The sequence below is a fragment of the Grampus griseus genome (assembly GCF_964374135.1).
Source record: "Grampus griseus genome assembly, chromosome: 2".
Classification (NCBI taxonomy): Eukaryota; Metazoa; Chordata; class Mammalia; order Artiodactyla; family Delphinidae; genus Grampus; species Grampus griseus.
Window position 1 is genome coordinate 172540097 of NC_139018.1, and position 19708 is coordinate 172559804.

At 42.5% G+C, this 19708-nt stretch overlaps 1 protein-coding gene across 3 annotated transcripts in view; it reads left to right on the forward strand.

Annotated features, from left to right (window-relative positions):
- Positions 1-1704: 1704 nt before the first annotated feature.
- The window catches only part of SLC39A12 (solute carrier family 39 member 12), a gene marked incomplete at both ends in the record, with an annotated part of 67063 nt that continues 49059 nt past the window's right edge, over positions 1705-19708 (forward strand). For all 3 annotated transcript variants that reach the window (XM_082649610.1, XM_082649611.1, XM_082649612.1), the window contains 3 exons: positions 1705-1965; positions 9245-9526; positions 15183-15390. In XM_082649610.1, coding sequence (XP_082505736.1) covers positions 1705-1965; positions 9245-9526; positions 15183-15390 — 751 coding nt within the window. The remainder of the gene's footprint in view (positions 1966-9244; positions 9527-15182; positions 15391-19708) is intronic.

Genomic DNA, 19708 nt, shown 5'->3' on the forward strand with positions numbered 1-19708 from the left:
GAATGCCTGAAATCGTTTAAACCTCTGCACCTTATAAAATAAAATTCTAATGAGCCTATCTTTTCAACAAATCGTTGGTTTGCGATGTGGATAAAACAATTATCACAGAATCCTCTGGGGGAAAAAATGTCTTGACCTAACACAAAAGCCTTTCCATTCTACAAGGGGAACTTTTTTGACCTAACTCAGTCCTTCAAAGGACAAGTGGCTGTAGGAAATTCTAAGGTTCTTCTCAGAATTCTAAGACAGTTGGTCAATATTGATATAAAAAGTCAGGTTCATTAGCGACACTAATTTGGTTTTCCTGAAAATCGGCCAGACAGAAAGTTCTCACTTTTATCCACCTTCATTGTTATTCTCCATAGCAACTGAAAACTGTTCTGGGCTGAAATAATCCTCTCTAGCTCCCAGCACACAGTCAAGGAATTTTAAAAACAGAGGACTTTGTAACCATGAAATACTCTCTGAGATTTAAAAGGCCACAGAGCTCCAGATAAATAATCATTTGTCTTTTGTCTGAAGGTAAGCACAGGGTTTAGAAATGTTTGTATCATCGTCTGTCATTTTTTAAACGCTAACATAAGAATCTTAAACTCTCTCTCTCTTTTTTCTTTTTAAACCATGAAAGTATTTTTCTCACTACCCCACAGTCATTATTAGCTCATCTCTGGGCCAAGATCTGCCATGAGATGCTGTTAACATTTTGCATTCCTTAAGCAGTCGGTTGAAGATATTAATTTTTTTCCAGAAAGCTGATTGGTTCTCAAGCTGTCCTTTCACTTCTTTGCTGAGGCCTGAATATGTGGATGTATCATGGCTCGTGTGGCCTTGAAACTCTCTTGTTTTTCCAAGATAGTTCATACTTTTAATCAACTGAAAACTAAAAAGTAACCAGTATGTTCTCGATGTTACTATTTTCTTTTAGTCCCTTCCTTATCGAAAAATCTTCTAACTCAACATGATAGCTGTAATTTATTCAAATGTATTTTCTGTTTACTTTTATTTACTTACTTCACTGATGAGGCCCATAAATCAATGGGATAAAATGAGGGCGTTTCCTGTTGGCGGGGGTGGAGAGATAAATTAGGAGTTTGGGCTTAATGTATACACACCACTATACATAAAATAGGTAAACAGCAAGGACCTACTATATAGCACAGGGAACTATACTCAATATTCTGTAATAAACTACATAATAGAATCTGAAAAAAATATATATATACGTATGTATAACCGAATCACTTTGCTGTACACTTGAAACTAACACAACATTGTAAATCAACTATACTCCAATAAAAAAATAAATGAGGGTGTTTCCTGCCCCGGGTCTTATGACCTGTAGCACCTCAGGATGGACCGTGAAACGCATTCTTCCTAATTTTTGACTCTGTCTATTTCAGACAGAGACAATATAACACACTTCTTGGCTGTTGTACAGTTTGAAAGTACACCCACCATAGTTTCCTGCCGTTTGGTGGGAGTTATAAGTGAGCTACAGACCCCCAGTTGTTCAGAAACAGCTTGTCATTGCCAATCAGCTTAGCCACCCAATTAATGAATCCTTTCAAACCTGTTGCAGGCACAGTAATTAAAGGCTTTATTTTTCCTCTTTGCACAGACATTCCTCCAGTTACAAGTTGACACTGTGAACACCAACCCACCCACCGCCATCAGAGGCAGACTTGGGCTAGAGGAAGAGTGGAAATGTGCTTCTGGAGAAAGCTTTCTGTGTTCGGGGGGCCATTGTTCCTGCTACTCAGCCTGGTTCCCTTGACTGAGACGGAAAGACCCTCAACTCCAGACAGCAGCGGCACTTGGAGTCCAGGGCAACTGACGGAAGTTCTACATGTTCTCTCGGCAGAAGAGCCCACGCCCCTGAACCACTCAAGAAGCCTCATCAGAACGCTGCTAGAGAAAACCGGGTGCCCACGGAGGACAGACGGAAGGCAAGGAGATTGCAATCTGGTTAGTGCCATAGAATGGGATCAGGGACAAGGGCATTTTCCAAAGAGAGCCATGCATTCCTTAGCCGCTTACTTTAGGAAAGAAAAATCCATTGCAAACCTTCCAATATCCGAGTGGGCAATGCATTATGGTGTAATAACGCCCATATTTGGGATATGACAAATCATACAGCATTCTGCATATGGCATTTAGAGACAGGGAGAACTTGTTTTTATTAAAATGGTAATGCTTCAGTAAGCCTTTCTACAATGCTTCTGCAGGTTTAGAGGTATTTATTTTGCAGGTATGCACTTCTAGATCCCTTTTCTTTCTGATTGGCTAATCCTTTTAATGAGCTTGCAGTGACCTTGAACATGATTGGTTAGATAGATGCCATTTGTTTTCTGAGGCATAATAATACCAATCTGCTATTTATCTCATGTTGAATTTTTTAAGTACTTTCTCCCAGATATCGGTAGGTGTGTTCTAATATTTTGCATCGTGGGGAGTTAATGAATTGGATTATCATCTGCTTAAAAATGAGGAATCTAAGCTGGGGAAGGGAAGTGCTCCCAGTGGGGCTAAAATGGGCCCCAGAAACCCCTTTTCCAGGCATTTCCTAGTCTATCAAGTGACTCTCAAACCCTGGCTGTCCGTTAGCATCACTTGGCCAGGTTCCACAAAACACCCAGGCTGGAGCTTCCTCTCCAGAGGTTGAGATTTCACTTTCCCTGGATGGAATTTTTAAAAATCTCTGCAGGCCACTTTAATGTAAAATCAGCATTACTGTAAAATCAGCATTTAATGTAACATCACAATGTCTCCATTGGGTGGGGGGAGGGGGGATGACCAGAGCAGCCCCAGAGGCAAGAGCCCATGTCTTAAAATGACTTCAGACAAAAAACAGACCCAAACAGTCTGAGCATTCCTTTCCTGAGATGAGATTTTTCAGAATGAACTCACGCACAAATAAATAAGTAAATAAATTAAGACATAACTAACTAAATAAGAGAGGCAAATCATTTCTCCCCAAAATAAATTTTAGCAGATCTTCTCAATCACGCTTTGTTCTGGGGGAAACATTTCTTGGCCAAATGTTTTTGTTTTTGTTTTTGTTTTTTTCACAGAAGGGTCTTGCTAACAGAATTTTTCTCTGCTCTGTGCAAACAGTAAATAATTCAGTAATCAGTAAAACTCCCGAGGGTTCCCAGAGAAAACATGTGTTGTAAAGGCAACTCATCTGTGATGACAGTAATTTATATATATAGCAACAGAAGACTTCCCACCGGAAATAACTAGGAGTCATATCTTATTAATGTCCTCCGAGAATTCGCTTCAGAGAAATGTTCTCTAATGACATGAAATGCCTTATTAAGGCTGGTTGGATATTACTTTAGCTTGGGCCGGGGGGGGGGGGGATGTAAACAGGCAAGATTATTCTCCATTTTGGGGGGGCAATGGGTTGTTTTGTACATTTTTTTGATTTCTATGACATTAACAAGTATTTGGCCAATTGAGTTTCTGTTCCATTCCTAGGAAGTGAAACGCTGTCTGTAATAGCTTCACCCTCCTGCTGCCGCTGTTTCTCTTTCTCTAAGAGACTAAGGTTAAAAAAAGAGGCTGATCTCAGCTTCACCTGCTCAGAAGTCTCCAATTTACCCGAATCATCATCATCATCTAATCTAATTTTTTAACGGGAAGGGTGAGAAGGGGCTTTTAATACATTTAATTAGGGATTAATTAACTCCGAAAGAATAAATTCCACTTCAGGTATGATGAGAACCACGAGCCTGCATGGGTTCCAGGCGTGGGGAAGGGAAAAGAATCTGGTTTGGAGTCCGTCAGCACTGGGTCCGTGTCCTTGTTCTGGCACCGTCTAGCTGTTAGGATGCCGAGATGCTGATTCCTTTCTCAGGGGGCTCCCTGTGAGGTCACATGACCATCTATGAAAGCATATACGAGCTCAAGCTCTCTTCTCCTGTTATATTCGCGGAAATGTCCAGTGCCCCCTTTTCCAGGTCACTGGAGCAGCTTTTGTGAAGGACCTTCAGTGCTGCTGAGAAAACAAGACTTTCCTCTGCAGCCCCCTCCTGCTCGTCCCCCGGCCCCGCCCACCTCGACTGTCCCCAGAGGTTTGGGGATTTTTTTTTTTTTTTTTTTTTTTCCCTCTCGGTACGCGGGCCTCTTACTGTTGTGGCCTCTCCCGTTGCGGAGCACAGGCTCCGGACGCGCAGGCTCAGTGGCCATGGCTCACGGGCCCAGCCGCTCGGCGGCATGTGGGATCCTCCCAGACCGGGGCACGAACCTGTGTACCCTGGATCGGCAGGCGGACTCTCAACCACTGCGCCACCAGGGAAGCCCGAGGTTTGGGGATTTTAACCAAGATCTCCAGGCGATTCTCAGACACATTCAGAGAGAATCAATGCTTTTAGGTCCTGCATTTAATTCCCTCCCCTATCCCCGAGTTGTCATAATGGTGATGGGATAAAGTTTGAAAAGCATCAAGCTTTATCTTGTTTATCGAGAAAGTTTATCTGAACTCTTCTCAGTTAAGACTTTCCTTTCTGTCACTTAGAAATGCCACTAAATCTAGTACAGACCCACAAAAAGCTAGCGCCTGTCATCAGCTGACATCCTTCCAGATCTTTGTCTGGGAGGAAAAGGAAGAAATATAATTTCCCTCTTGTGTTGTATAGTCAATTGTTAGCAACCCTGCCCCCTCCTAAAACAGAACTTTAAAAATCTAAGAACTTAAAAGAAGGCAGCTGACTTACCCATAACGCAAAATCAAATTCTAAACATCTCTTGGTCTAAAATTCCTCAAGCTTACCCTGCAGGTTCTGACAGCTGCCTTATTAACACAGAAGATTTCATATAGCCCTTTGTCGCTGAGGCTCGCGCCTGAAATACACAAGCAGTAAACAAAGCTGAATTAAGCAGCTGGGAAAAGGCAATCTGATTTGGCTCCAGGGTTCATAGAAAATTACTACCAAACGTCTGAGTAGTCCATTTAGCTTAGTAGAGAGGACTTCTCACAATTTGACTAGTCTTTTTTTTTTTTTTACCAAAGTTTGTTTCCTTATGAAGTAGAAAAACGAATTCCCAGAATCTGTGTTTTTCTTTTCCTCTTAAACCTTATGCCTCCACCTGACGCGATTCAAAGGAAGTCAGTGGATTATTTCTGAATGAGGCCATTGTTCTTCAACAAAGAATCACTTTAGGGGCTTCCCTGGTGGCGCAGTGGTTGAGAGTCCGCCTGCCGATGCAGGGGACACAGGTTCGTATCCCGGTCCGGGAGGATCCCGCATGCCGCGGAGCGGCTGGGCCCGTGAGCCATGGCCGCTGAGCCTGTGCACCCGGAGCCTGTGCTCCGCAGCGGGAGAGGCCACACAGTGAGAGGCCCGCGTACCGCCAAAAAAAAAAAAAAAAAAAAAGAATCACTTTACTGGAGTCAGAGCCTGGGACAGATCTGATGCCTGTGGGGTGCCAGTATTTGCAAAATTTTGCTAAACATCCTCTCCCAAACCACAACTGAGCCACTTTGGAAAACTGTAACAACTGAAACAAATCTAGTGGTGATGAACTGAAAATCCCAGTCCCCCCACCAACCCCCATAGCAATTTTTGTCACGTCCACGCCCAGAAGAGATTTTACCTTGTTAGCTCTTCCGACTCTCCCTGCACCACTCCGTCCTCAAGCCACCACCTTCTGCATTAAGGTAACTTGTCAAAGACTCAAATATCAGAGCACAGAGTTTTCACCACATGGTCCTCTGATTCACCATTAAGTTCCATTTCAGCAGGCCTCAAAACTTAAGCAAGGGGTAGACTACCTCTGTTCATTCAAGATGACCCAAATCTCTAGCAAGATAAAATGAGCTGCTTCCACAACTTATTTAAACTTTTCCAAGTCAGAAACTGATTTACCTTCCAACATGTAAACCTTTTACAAAAAAATTCTGGAGTGAACATCTGCCTGATTGTGTTCAGGGTATTGTATCTAGCCTGATAGGAGAGGGGGCTCTACCTGCCCTGATAGGACAGGGGACTCTACCTCCCCTGATAGGAGAGGGGGCTCTACCTGCCCTGATAGGAGAGGGAACTCTGTCTAGCCTGATAGGAGAGGGGACCCTATCTACTCTGATAGGAGAGGGGACTCTATCTAGCCTGATAGGAGAGGGGACTCTATCTACTCTGATAGGAGAGGGGACTCTATCTACTCTGATAGGAGAGGGGACTCTACCTGCCCTGATAGGAGAGGGAACTCTATCTACTCTGATAGGAGAGGGGACTGTACCTGCCCTGATAGGAGAGGGGACTCTATCTTACCCTCTTTTCTGCTACCTCCTGCCTCACCCCTAGAAAGGCACAGAGCAAAAGCCTGGAGAAGGAGCCACGAGTGGACAAGGGTCTCGGGCTGCTTGGATGGGATACAGGGTGGCCACAGACACTGTGCAACCAGCACACAACCACACCTGGGCCGCATACATCTGGTCTGGTGGCTCACGGAGGTCCTACATGTGCTTGGCGCTCTTATTCCCACCTACCCGGCGCCATCAGACGAGCTGCATAGCACTTGGAAGCCTCTAAAGGTGAACTTGTCCTGCCCGCTGGCTGCACCGTGTTCTCACTGATGGGCATTATAACCTTGCCAATCCCCTAGCCTCCTAATGGACCAGATCTCTTCCTACCAAACAGGAGGGAGAGAAAGTTACCTGGTGAGGGGCTGCACAGCAAGTACAAAGTCTATCACTGGCAGAGCAGGAATTAAGACTGGGCAACCACTATTAACTGTGTGGCTTTAGGTACGTTACTCACCCGCTCTTAAACTTGGCTGGCACACATACTAAGGGTCTGTTTTCCTCATAGAAGGAAAACATGCTTCATACTTAATTCTGTGCAGGGTCTTTGCATACTGCATATATATGTACCTGTTAATTAATTCTTTATGAATTAAGTAATTGGGTAGTTGGTATTCTGAATGCTTTTGATTGTGCAGAAATACGTGGTGGATTATGATGTGGGCTTTTTTTTTTTCCATTTAAAATAATGCAATGAGTTTCCCCCTTTTGAAAAATTGATCATCCGACACCTTTTCCAGAACCAATGAGATTTATACTCTGAGGGATGCCTTGATATGGAAGATACTTAGCACTGTCTTGGACACATGGCTTCCGATAAATGGTAGCTGATGTGACCGATGGTTTTCCCGATACTTTAGTTTCAGGAGGTTATTTGGCACAAAGCTCGATTCAGCTGATTCACCTCCCTGGGTCCTGGTGTCAGTCCCGTCTAACAGCTACCAACCTATGGACTTTTCTCTAGGGCTGAGGAGGGAACAGGAAAGGGCTGCTGCGGGTTTGGTGGCTGAGTTTAATATTGACACTCAGAGTTGATCTCGTTGGGAAGCCTGCCTCTGTTTGCTGAGGTTTTGGCCTCTCACAGTTGAGTTGGGGAGAAATTGGAATCTGTGTGGCTTGTGAAGAACGTGATTAATGCTTTGCTTCACGGATGGATGACATGCTTCTTTCTGGCTCAGATGGTATTTTCCAGATGTTACCCAGTGGGACACACAGCAGACATGGAATTAGGACCCCTGAAACTTCCACCTCAGAGAACAGATGAAAAGATTTCGTAGTAGATTATCCCACAGTGGGACAACTCCCCTGGGGCTCAAGATAGGCATATTTTATGTATGTATGTATGTATGTATGTATTTATTTACCGGCCAGACCACGCAGCATGTGGGAACCTGGTTCCCCAAGCAGGGATCAAATCTGCGTCCCCTGCATTGGAAGAGCAGACTCTTAACCACAGGACCACCAGGGATGTCCTTCAGATAGGCATCTCTTGATGCCTTCACTCTGAGGCTGGTGCCGTGTCATGAGCTGCTTCTCAGACGCTGGGAGCATTCCCAGAAGCTACCCAACTGTCTTCGAAGAAACACAGCTCTTATCTTGCTGGGAGAGCTTCTCTTCCACAACCCCTGTGTCTATCTTTTTCTCACTGTCACAGCCCATTATCCCAAACACCTTCCTCTGCCATGTAAACTTCCCAGATGAGATAAGCCAGCTGTCTGCCTGTGGGTTGTGAAACAAAGCATCATGGAAGCATTTTTAGTAATTCTCGAACCACCAGCATTTCTGTTAATAGCAGGATGTGGTAACTGATTGCGTCTCAGAAAGGACTGACATCAGTTCTCTTAGGTAGGCTAAGAGAGAAGCAGATGGTACTCGTTCATTCCACTGTGACTCTTCTTAAGTGCCAGGCATGGTGCTAGAGGCTGAGGACAGACCTGTGCACAGAACAGACAAAATCCAGCCTTAATGAGCCAGTTGTCTTCAAGAGGAAATAGAAAAGAAACAAGGAGACATAGTAACCTTAGAATCCTAGTTCTATGAAAAAAAGGAAAAATGGTAATGCTAGAGCTGCCTGTGGCTGTTAGGCACTTAATATGTGGGTCATCCCAGTTGAGATATGCTGATACATGTAAAACACACAGCAGATTTCAAAGACTTAGTGTGACGAAAAGAACATCAAATAGCTCATTAATACTTTTTTAGAGTTTTGATTATGCGTTGAAATGATCATATCTTGCGCATGTATTTCCAGAAAATATATTATTCACATTAATTTCACCTGTTTCTTTTTACGGTTTAAAATGTGGCTACTAGAAAATTTAAAACGTGCCTCACGTTTGTAGCCTGTGTGATATTTTTGTTGAATGGTGCTGTGCCGGAGAACACGGGGCAGGGATGGGGACTTTGGAAATGGTATCTGGGAAGGTATCCCTGAGGAAGTGGCACTTGAAACTGAGACCTGAGAAATCAGGTGGGAAAGAGCCTGGTGGAACTGACAGAAAATCGCAGGGGCAGAAGTTGAGTGAGAGAGGTGGAGGGAGGCTAAGATAAGGTAAGAGAGGTAGGATGGGCAGAAGCCAGACTGAGGAGAAAATTATAAGGAGCTTGGATTTCATTCTAAACGCAATGAGGCATCACTTTAAAAGCCAGAGTCAGCTGGTGTTAATCAAGGCAGAGAAGTGACAGCTTGCGTTAATATAGTTGGAGATAGAAGGGTTGCATTTAGGGAATAAGGGCTTCTGGGAGGACATCCTTTTTATATAAAAGTCCAACCATGATTGTCTTACTTGAATGGGCTATGGAGGCTGCCTACTTTTCCCTCCTATTCATAAAATAATAAGCAACAGAGACTCTGTGGTTGTTAATGTTCTGGGACTATTTGTCAAGCTTTGTTTCTGTTTTTTATTTTTTATTATTATTTTGTGGGGTTTTTTTGCACAGTGCTTCGAACCAGATGCCCTGTTACTAATAGCTGGAGGAGATTTCGAGGATCAGCCCAGAGAGGAAGTGGTCCAGAGAGTTTCTCTTCTCCTCCTCTATTACATCATTCATCAGGAAGAGATCTGCTCTTCCAAGCTCAACATGAGTAATAAGGAGTATACATTTTACCTACACAGCCTTCTGAGCCTCAGGCAGGATGAAGACTCCTATTTCCTTTCACAGAATGAGACGGAAGATATCCTGGCTTTCACCAGGCAGTACTTTGACACTTCCAGAAGCCAGGTAAGAAAGTCAGAATTGCTAACTAGCTCTGCTGCTAAGATACAGTCTCAGAGCATGATTTTTTTTTGTCACTGATTCATTCCTAGGATGCTCAAAAACTTCTGAGAGGTAAGTAATTGTGGTTTTTAGTGATGGGATGTTAAGTGATGTAATTTAAAATTCTGAGTCTGAAGGGGGAAATGTAACAACTAATCATGTGAATGTACAAAAATGTTTCTTTATTTTTTATTTTGTTTAAAATAATTCAGAATAAACCTCAACAAAGCTGTTTTGTTTTTAAAGAAAAAAGAAGGGGCTGTGGATGTAATGATTAATCAGTTGTCAGATGAGTTTTAGGCGGAAGCTGGGTGGGTGGGCAGGCAGACCAGGTGACGGGGCAGCTCTGTTCTGAGTCCCCCTGAGCACTAAAGTGAGTGTGACTCATGGCTTTTGATCAGTCTCCAAGGACTGAACTGTAGCGGTGAGAGCAGTGTGTCTATTTGCCTCGCCTTCTGGCAAGGGAAGGATTAGGCATTAAGAGTTGGCGAGAGATGAATTAGTCATTAGTTAGTTCCCTGAGGATGCAGCTTGCAAAAAGCATTATTCATGACAGCACAGACATTATCTCTTTTGTGGCTTGTAATTGGTGCTGCATGTGGTCAGGGGTCCCAAGTGCTTTTTTTTTCTCACAGTTCCCACTCTTAGGAAATGGGTGTCTTGTTGCCTTCATTACTATTCCAGCAAAAGCTGGCCTTTCAATTACCTTTTTGCTTTCTGCTTTGTGATGGGAAGTTTAAGCTGAAAACGTTCTCTGAACAGGGGGTTTTTTAAGCCATATTTTCTTAAAGAATGAATTGAGGAGCCACCAGCACATTTTGAAGACTGTGGCAGAATGTGTTTTTTTTTTTTTTCTCTTGAATTATTCATTGACATGTGTCTTAGTCCGTTTGGGCTGATATAACATAAATGCCATAAACTGGGTGGTTTATAAACAACAGAAATTTATTCTCATAGTTCTGGAGGCTGGGAAGTCCAAGATCAAGGTGCTGGGCAGATGTGGTGTCTGGTGAGAGGCTACTTTTTGGTTAACAGATGGTCATCTTTTTGTTGTGTCCTCACCTGGTGGAAGGAGCAAGGGAGCTCTTGGGATCTCTTATACAAGGGCACTAATTCCATTCATGAGGGCTCCACCCTCATGACCTAATCACCTCCTAAAAGCCCCACCTCCTAATACCATCACATTGATAATTAGGATTTCAACATGCAAATTTTGGGGGGTGACACAAACATTCATTCTATACCAACATATAGTGATAAATTTGATTCTTGACCTCAATTCTGGTTTCTAGGAGTTCAAAGGTATCTGTGCAATCATGCTACAACTTAATGCCAGCAAAAATGTCCTCCAATTTGCTGTAAATTTCTCTTGTAATTGGCAGAATGAATGGAAGGACTGTTTACTAAGGACTTTGTGGCTATCACTTCAGTAACTCTAATCTTGTGGCTCTCAAACATGGTTATATTTTTTCTTTCTATTTCCAAGGGATAAAATGGGGTTCCTGTATAGAATTCAGTTTTTTGCTTAAATAGGGAGGTGTGCCTACCTAGAATTTCCTCAGTTCAACGTCTCCGTAATGTAAGATTGGTTCAAATGAGCCACTAGGATTTTAGTCATCCTGTGTGTTACTGTCTTGATACAGGTTAAATGCAAATGCAAAGCCAGCACTTAAAGGCAGATGGAGTCTATATATTTAATGTAGATTTATGGTTATCCAACAGATACTGCAAATACCTGGGCTTCTGAAAGTATGTGAGATTAAACATTCCTAGAACAGAATAAAGTAATTCAATATTATGTGTACACCTACTTTATTCATCTATTCAGTCAAGAAGAAGTGAGCTACTGATGAGTCATAACCCTGTGCTAGGCCTCAGAACAACTATCTCCTGGAGGATACACTGTCACCAGTTCCTGGGAAGGGTCCTGTGGCCCATGCCCTTGGGGTAGGCTTCCGCTAGGAAGTCAGTCATTCTAGACTTGCAGGAGGCCTCTTGGCACCTCACTGCAGGCTGCTGCTCTCTTTGACTAGGGGGTGTAAGGTCACAGAAGATGCTGGCGGTCCAGGCCCACCATGACTAGCATTTCTAGGTCTTGCTTTCATGGGACTCAGCCTCCATAGGTCAAGCCACTAACAGCAACTCCAGGCGGGCCTTAACCAGCTCACTAAGAGAAACAACCTTACACCATCATATCATCATATTCTGACTTAGCGCCCCTCCCTAATGGTCCAAAATCTAAATGTCCGTCTGTTCTTTCCTTCTCTTCCTCCTCTGTTATATCTTCCTGACTCAATCTCTTAATGCAACCACCTCTCTCCATTCTTGCCACTCTTTTGCTGTTTCCATGGTAAATGTACATGGTGCTCTACTAGCCCTGCCTCTTCTATGGAGAACGGGTATTCGTGACCACATCCTGAGGACTTTGGGATTGGAAACCATGGTTAGAATCCTCCTTTGTCCTCAGTGGCACATTGAGAGGTTACTCTTTCACACCCTCCATGAGAAGCTCACACTTCTATGAGGTTCACACTCTGTTATTTTAACTTGTTCTTGTCATCCATGAATCTTCTGGCTACTTCTCCAAACTTGTTAAAATTTTGGTAACTGCCTCTCCGCCTTCCCCGCTGCTCCCCACCATAGCTATGAATAGGCTCTTGCCAAGATCACCAATTACAAACTTAAAAAAGAAATAAATCCAGGATACTGAATATAGCTCCCTAAACCATACTGGAAAACAGTATGAAACAGAATATATATATATATATATAGCTGAGTCACTTTGCTGTACAGCAGAAATTAAATACAACATTGTAAATCAATTATACTTCAATAAAATAAATAAATAGATAAATAAACCTGATCCACACTTTTCCCACCTTGTCCATGTCACAAGAAGGCAACATTGACGTCATAACCTACCCTTGCGTCCTCATTGGATGAACATACTTCCTCCTTCCCACACTCCTGTACATTGTATCTCTCAACCATCTCTGTCCTTCTCTTTGCTCTCTCACTTTTGTCAAGTCTTGCCTCCATGAAGCTCTCTTTTGCTCTTTGATTTCTGTCAGCCCATACTTCATGTTTTTTCCCATTCACATCACCCCCATCTCCTGGTTTCTTCTCACTTGTCCAGCTGTTCTGTATCAGGTTCCTTTGTAGGATCCACTTGACCTGCCGTCCCTTAAATCATGGCATCCTTCTTGTTGAGTGAGATGCTCTCACAACGTCAAGCACTCCTAAACACTGATGACTTTCAATTCTGTTGCAAGCCAGCCCAGATTTCTCTTTTGAGCCATCGACTCATATATACACCCATCTTTAAAAATCTCCATGTGTATATTTCCTCAGCATTTGAAACTCAATATTAAAATCAAAAGTCATATTTCTATTCCTGAACCTGTTCTTTCTTTGATGTTGCTTATGTAGCTCTTGAAATAGTCTCTACTTTGGCTTGTAGTTGCTGCACATTCCTGTTTTTTTTCCCTCTGACCCCCATTTTCACCTTTGCAGGCTCTTTCGATTAGACTAGATTTTAAGCATTAGTGCTCTTCCAGGTGTGGTCTTAGCGCCCATCATTCTATATGCTTTCTCTGGGGTAGCACATCTATACTTAAAGATGACTCACCAGAGTGTACCTCCATCCCAGACCTCTTCCCTACACTCCAGACCCACGTAGGCTATACAACATCTTTTCTTTAAGGATATGGTAAAGGCACCTCACACTTAAAATATCCCAAATCAAGGTTATAAAGCAACCCAACGAGATCCAGTCTTCACGTATCCCTTCATAGGTCAGCAAATAGCATCATCATCCAGTCAAATGCCCAACTAGAAATTTTATTTTCCAAATTTCTTCCCCCTTTATATCTAATCCAAGTCCTACTGCTGTTACCTCCTGAAGAGATCCCTAACCTGTTGACTTACTCCATTATCATCATCACTGTCTTGTACCTGGGCTACAGTAATAGGCTTCTTACTGTGCTACTAGGAAGCACTGACTCTCTTTCCAGTCTATTTGTGCTCCACCAGGTAGCCAGAGTGAATTTGTCAAAACACACATCCAGTCCTATAACCCCCATTCCCAAACCTTGCCCCAAATTCCCCTTTGGCTTCCAGTTGATTTGAGGATAAGGGGCAAACTCCACTAAATGCCAGTAGACCTTCAACTTTCACGGTGCTCCCCTTACTCCGCCCACTCCAGTGACTGCCCTCCTTCCAGTTGTGCATATCTGCCATCCTTCTTCCTGCCACAAAAACTTTGCATATGCTGTGTCTCCTGCCTGGGCTGTTCCTTTCTCCCACTCCTTCAGATAAGTGTGTGTGTGTGTGTGTGTGTGTGTGCGCGCGCGTGTGTGCACACGTGCGCCACAATCCCAAGGAAGCCGCCTTGGGTCTGCCTGACTGGGTCAAATAGCTGTCTACTTTTACATCATTGTACCATGTACCTCTCCTTCAAAGCAATTGCCAAAGTTATCAACTTACATTTGATTACATTATTGTTTTATTAACAATAGTGAACTTCAAGCTCCAGGGCAGGCAGACACTGCCTTTGGTTTGGGTCACCACTGCATTTCCAGTACCTAGGGAAGCACCAGATATATACTGGGTATTTGCCTGGAGAATTTGTGGGATAGTGGACGGTATTACCATTATACAGTTGTCAAACCCAGAAACCTGAGTCTTTTTTTTTGTTTTTTTTTGCGGTACGCGGGCCTCTCACTGTCGTGACCTCTCCCGTTGCGGAGCACAGGCTCCGCACGCGCAGGCTCAGCGGCCATGGCTCACGGGCCCAGCCGCTCCGCGGCACGTGGGATCTTCCCGGACCGGGGCACGAACCCGCGTCCCCTGCATCGGCAGGCGGACCCTCAACCACTGCGCCACCAGGGAAGCCCCTGAGTCATTTTTGACTCTGCACTCCTCCACATTTTCTTCCAAGTCCTTCCAAGGCTAACTTCTTAATATTCTTCAAATGCATCTGCTTCTTTCCATGTCTAGTGCTACCGTCTTAGGTCACAAGATATTTTGGGTTAATCAATAGCTTCTTAACTAGACTTCTTGCCCTCAAGTTCTAACCCTGTCAATCCATTTACTACTTTGCCACCTGAGTGACACTTCTGTAACCTACCTTATTGTACATTCTCTTGTTTATAATATTCAGTGGTTTCTTTGGGGCCTTAAGGGGAAATTTATTTTTTAAATTTAATTGAAGTGTAGTTGATTTACAACGTGGTGTTAATTTCTGCTGTACAGCAACATGAGTCAGTTATACATATATATATGTGTGTATTTTTTTTCATATTCTTTTCCATTATGTTTTATCATAGGATATTGAATATAGTTCCCTGTGCTCTACAGTAGGACAATGAGAAAGATTAGATAAATAAGAATCAATGGGATGGGAGTTAGAAAATTCAGTGTCATGGAAGATCAAAGAAACAAGTATTTTCCAGATAGAGTTCTATCTGAGACTAGAGAATGATGGTAGGCACATTCCCACAAACAATCCACTCCTCTTTTAGAAGAATGATTCCTTGTCTTTTGGGGAAATCCTAGAGATGTTCTAATCAGAATAATTTCAGAAGTTAACATTTTCTTTTTACTTTGTGTCTGATTTCAGTGTATGGAAACCAAAGTGCTGCAGAAAAAATCTGGTATCTCAAGCAGTGATGGTGCCGATGAAAATACACTTCCTCAGTTGGCGGAGACAATCATTGCTTTGTCTCTCCAAGGTGTTTGTCTGGGACAAAGAAACTTGCCGTCCCCAGACTATTTTACAGAATATATTTTCAGTTCCTTGAATAGTACAAATACGCTCCATCTATCAGGTAAGGATGCTTTTCATGAATTTCGCTTCCCAGTCACACCTACTAAATATAAACTGCCAAAAACAAAAGCGGAATCGTTGCGACGACTGAATTTGTCCAGGTATGTTTTAAAGACCCTTTTAATCTCAGCATGTAGTGAGACAGCCCAGGGGGCCTTTTCAGGGCAGACATGCTATGATATGTATGTGGTGATAAGGCAAAAATGTGCACTCAGGGCTTCCCTGGTGGCGCAGTGGTTGAGAGTCCGCCTGCCGATGCAGGGGACACGGGTTCGTGCCCCGGTCTGGGAAGATCCCACATGCCGCGGAGCAGCTGGGCCCGTGAGCCATGGCCGCTGAGCCTGCGCGTCCGGAGCCTGTGCTCCGCAACAGGAGAGGCCACAACAGTGAGAGGCCCGCGTACCACAAAAAAAAAAAAAAAAGCACTCAGCTCGTTTGAGCAGGGATGATGAAATTGTGGATGGAGAGCCAAAGGGAGAGACTTTTATGATCTGCTACTAGGACTAACTGAACACTTTCCCGTTTGGTACAAAGTGCTGGGCCCGGGGGCACAGAGTATCACGTAGAAGGATAAAATAGTATTCTAAAGGGTGCAAGAGGCTTGGTAGCAGTTTGCTTGGAACCATAAAAGTAAGTCATTTAATGTTAAATAAACGTACTGTGAAATACGCATCCTGGCTACATTCGTGACAGCCAGTGTTGGAGGGATCTGAGGTAAAATAAGACATCATGAAAGGAATCAGAATGTGTGTTTCACGCGTTTCTTTGTACTTGACAAGACATTGAGAGTGAAATGACTTATTTTTTCATCTGCATCGGAATGCCCTGCTTTGCACACACACCAAGGTCACATTCTTCCTCTTGGGAAGTCACAACATAGAAGAGAAATACAAATTTTCCAAGGTAGCAGCAACACCCTCATGATCTAGATAAATCTTCTAACTCTGAAAGGGATCAAGAGCTAGGAGTCATACAATTCCATGCAGGACTTTCTCTGACTTGTTTGTCTAACCCACCGAATGACAGGTGTGTTTTTCTGCAATTCATCTGTATTTGCTTTAAGAAATGAGAGAAAGAAATCTTTATTAAGATGAAAATTGAAGTATAATTCAATCGTGTTACCTAGATGTCATCACTAGGAAATAGGCCGGGAAAAAGCATGCTACGCTGAGAATGATTTTGATGTAGCAAACAGGAATTGCTAAATTCAGATTTTGAGTGATTGAGTTTTAGCAGGACAGTTTGCATATCAACCGAAGGAATGGAATGATTTCCCTTTTCAAGTAAAAATGTATGCCACCTGAAATAGGACGAGCCATCAGACCGGAATACAGAATACAGTTAGAGGCAAGCTGTACTGTAAGATCAAGGCAAGTTGTCTAGATATTGACCATCATGGACCCAGGATAAAAAAACTAAAATAATTGTTTGTGAGAGGTGTTCAGTATCACCCACTTGGGCACAAAGCGGCCACGTTTGCATTTGAGAAGTCAGAATTCCGTCCCGTCCCAGTGCAATTAGATGCTTATTCCAGAGGCCCCAAGGCATTTTTTTCTAACAACTGCCTCTGAGCTAGGGCTCTACTGATACTAATTGTATTTTGGGGTAGAGGGGGAAAAAGTATGGTATTTTGATTTTTTTTAAATGTTTTTATTATAGAGATTGTTAAACATAAACAAAAGTAGAAACAATAAAATAGTGTACCCCCCTGTACACAGTCCCCAGCCTTAACAATTAACAGCAATTGGATAATCTTATATTTGCCTGCATCCTCTCCCAATCACTTGATTATTTTGAAGCGATCAACCTGTACATATTTCTGTATGAATCTCTAAAAGAGGAGGATTTTTTTTTTTTTTTTTGCGGTACGTGGGCCTCTCACTGTCGTGGCCTCTCCCGTTGCGGAGCACAGGCTCCGGACACGCAGGCTCAGCGGCCATGGCTCATGGGCCCAGCCACTCTGTGGCATGTGGGATCTTCCCGGGCCGGGGCACGAACCCGTGTCCCCTGCATCGGCAGGCGGACTCCCAACCACTGGGCCACCAGGGAAGCCCAAGAGGAGGATTTTTTTAAAAGCATCTATTACAAATATCACTGCTAAAAAACCCGAATGATTCCTTTAATATCATAAAAATTTCCTCCATGTTCACATTTTTCTGCTTTTTAAAAAATATTTTTAGTTTTTATTGAACCAGGATGTAAATAAGGTCCATAAAATGTGAATTGTTGGTATGTCTCTGACGTTTTACTTTTGATAGGCACCATGCCCTTCCCCTCCATTCTATTTTGTTGCAATTTTTTTGTTGAAAAAAACAAAAAGGGATCATTTATCCCATCTGGATTTTGCTGATTGCATTCCTACTCATTTTACATGTGTTTCTTTTTTTTAAATTAATTAATTAATTTATTTTTGGCTGCCCTGGGTCTTCGTTGCTGCGCGTGGGCTTTCTCTAGCTGCAGTGAGCGGGGGCTACTCTTCGTTGCCGTGCGTGGGCTTCTCATTTTGGTGGCTTCTCTTGTTGAGGAGCATGGACTTTAGGCACGCGGGTTCAGTAGTTGTGGCGGGCGGGCTTCAGTAGTTGTTGCCACAGGCTCAGTAGTTGTGGCTCGTGGGCTCTAGAGCGCAGGCTCAGTAGTTGTGGTGCACAGGCTTAGTTGTTCCATGGCATGTGGGATCTTCCCAGACCAGGGCTCGAACCCGTGTCCCCTGCATTGGCAGGCAGATTCTTAACCACTGCACCACCAGGGAAGTCCCTTACATGTGTTTCTATGCAACGTGTTTCATGTATATTGATTTTTATATGTAGAGGTTTGATTAGTTTTAGGTTGTTTATTTATTTGGGGCTACAGTCTGATCATTGGTATCTTCCATCGGCAGCACATAACATCTGGTTGTCTCTTTCTGAGAAGTTATAAGCTATTGATGGTCATTGCCTAGATTGATCAGTTGTTTGGGGCTTACACAGTGGTGATCTTCTGATTCTCTCAGTTCTTCTTCGTGTTTCAGTGTAATAATTCTATAGTGGAAAATATTTCCCTCACCGCAATTTCATTTTATTGAGGTTCTTAAAGGAAAGTAAGGATAAACTCTTGATTCTTTAATTTACCACTTTACAAAATAATAACATAGTTTCCTTGCATCCTCAAGGAACAATGAGCTTTTCTTTTTATATCATTATGATTTCTTATCTCTCAATCTATTGTCATTATTATCCTTTTGATACTCAGATCGTTCCCTCTTTGACAAGTGGAATCTTATTCAAGGTGGCTGTAAGTCCTTTTGTCAAAACCCTTAACACATTTTATATCTCCCTTGCTCTCCAGTATAAAATATTCCAGGTTCCTCTTGTACCTTTTCTGACTAAGCTGGGATAATTGTTTCTCCAAATATTTTTTATCTTTATATAAACCAATTAATCAAACTTCTCTTATTGCTTTTGGATTTTGAGTTAGAGTTGAGAAAGTTTCCCACATTCCCAGGTTATAGAAGAAGTTACTCGTGTTTTCTTCTAGTACTTGTATGCTTGCATTTCTGATCCATTTAGGATTAATTCTGGTGCATGTTGTGAGGATTAGATCCAGTTTATTTTCTCTATACGACTATGCAGTTTTCTTTATACCTTTTATTTAAAATGCAGTGGAAATTATTTCCTCCACTGGTTTGAGATGCTTCTTTTATATAATAAAATGATAAATGCAATCAGGTCTATTTCTGTTTTCCATTCTGTTCTATTGGCCCACTTGTCTATCCATGTGCCAGCACTGTACTGTTTTACTTATAGTGGCTTTATAGTATATTTTAATTTCTGATAGAGCTAGCCTTCTTCATTGCTCTTCTTTTCAGGGTCTTCCTGGCTTGTTCACTCTTCCTAACAAATATCACCTAACTGTCAAGCTCTGGGAAAAAATAACCCTGTGATAATTTTATTATAATTGCAAAATAATTATAAAATAACTTAGAAATGATATTTATAAGATGTTGCATTTTTATATCCCATAGTGTTTCTATTTGTGCATATCTACATGTGTGCTTTTGTGGAGTGTTTTATTATTTCCCTCACATAGGTTTTAGACGTTTCCTGGTACATTTATACCTAGGCATTTAACTTTTCTTTTGGCTCTCTTACCTGGGGTCCTCTCTTTCATTACAGCTTCTAACTGGTGTTTGTCTGTGTGAAGGTTAGTGATTTTTTTTAGATTAATTTTATAACCTGTTCCATGATTAAATCTTTTATTTTATTTTGCCCTAATTTTTTAGAGTTTTCAGACAGTTTTGCCTCTTCTTTTTCAATTCGTGTGTGTCTTTTCTTTGTCATCTA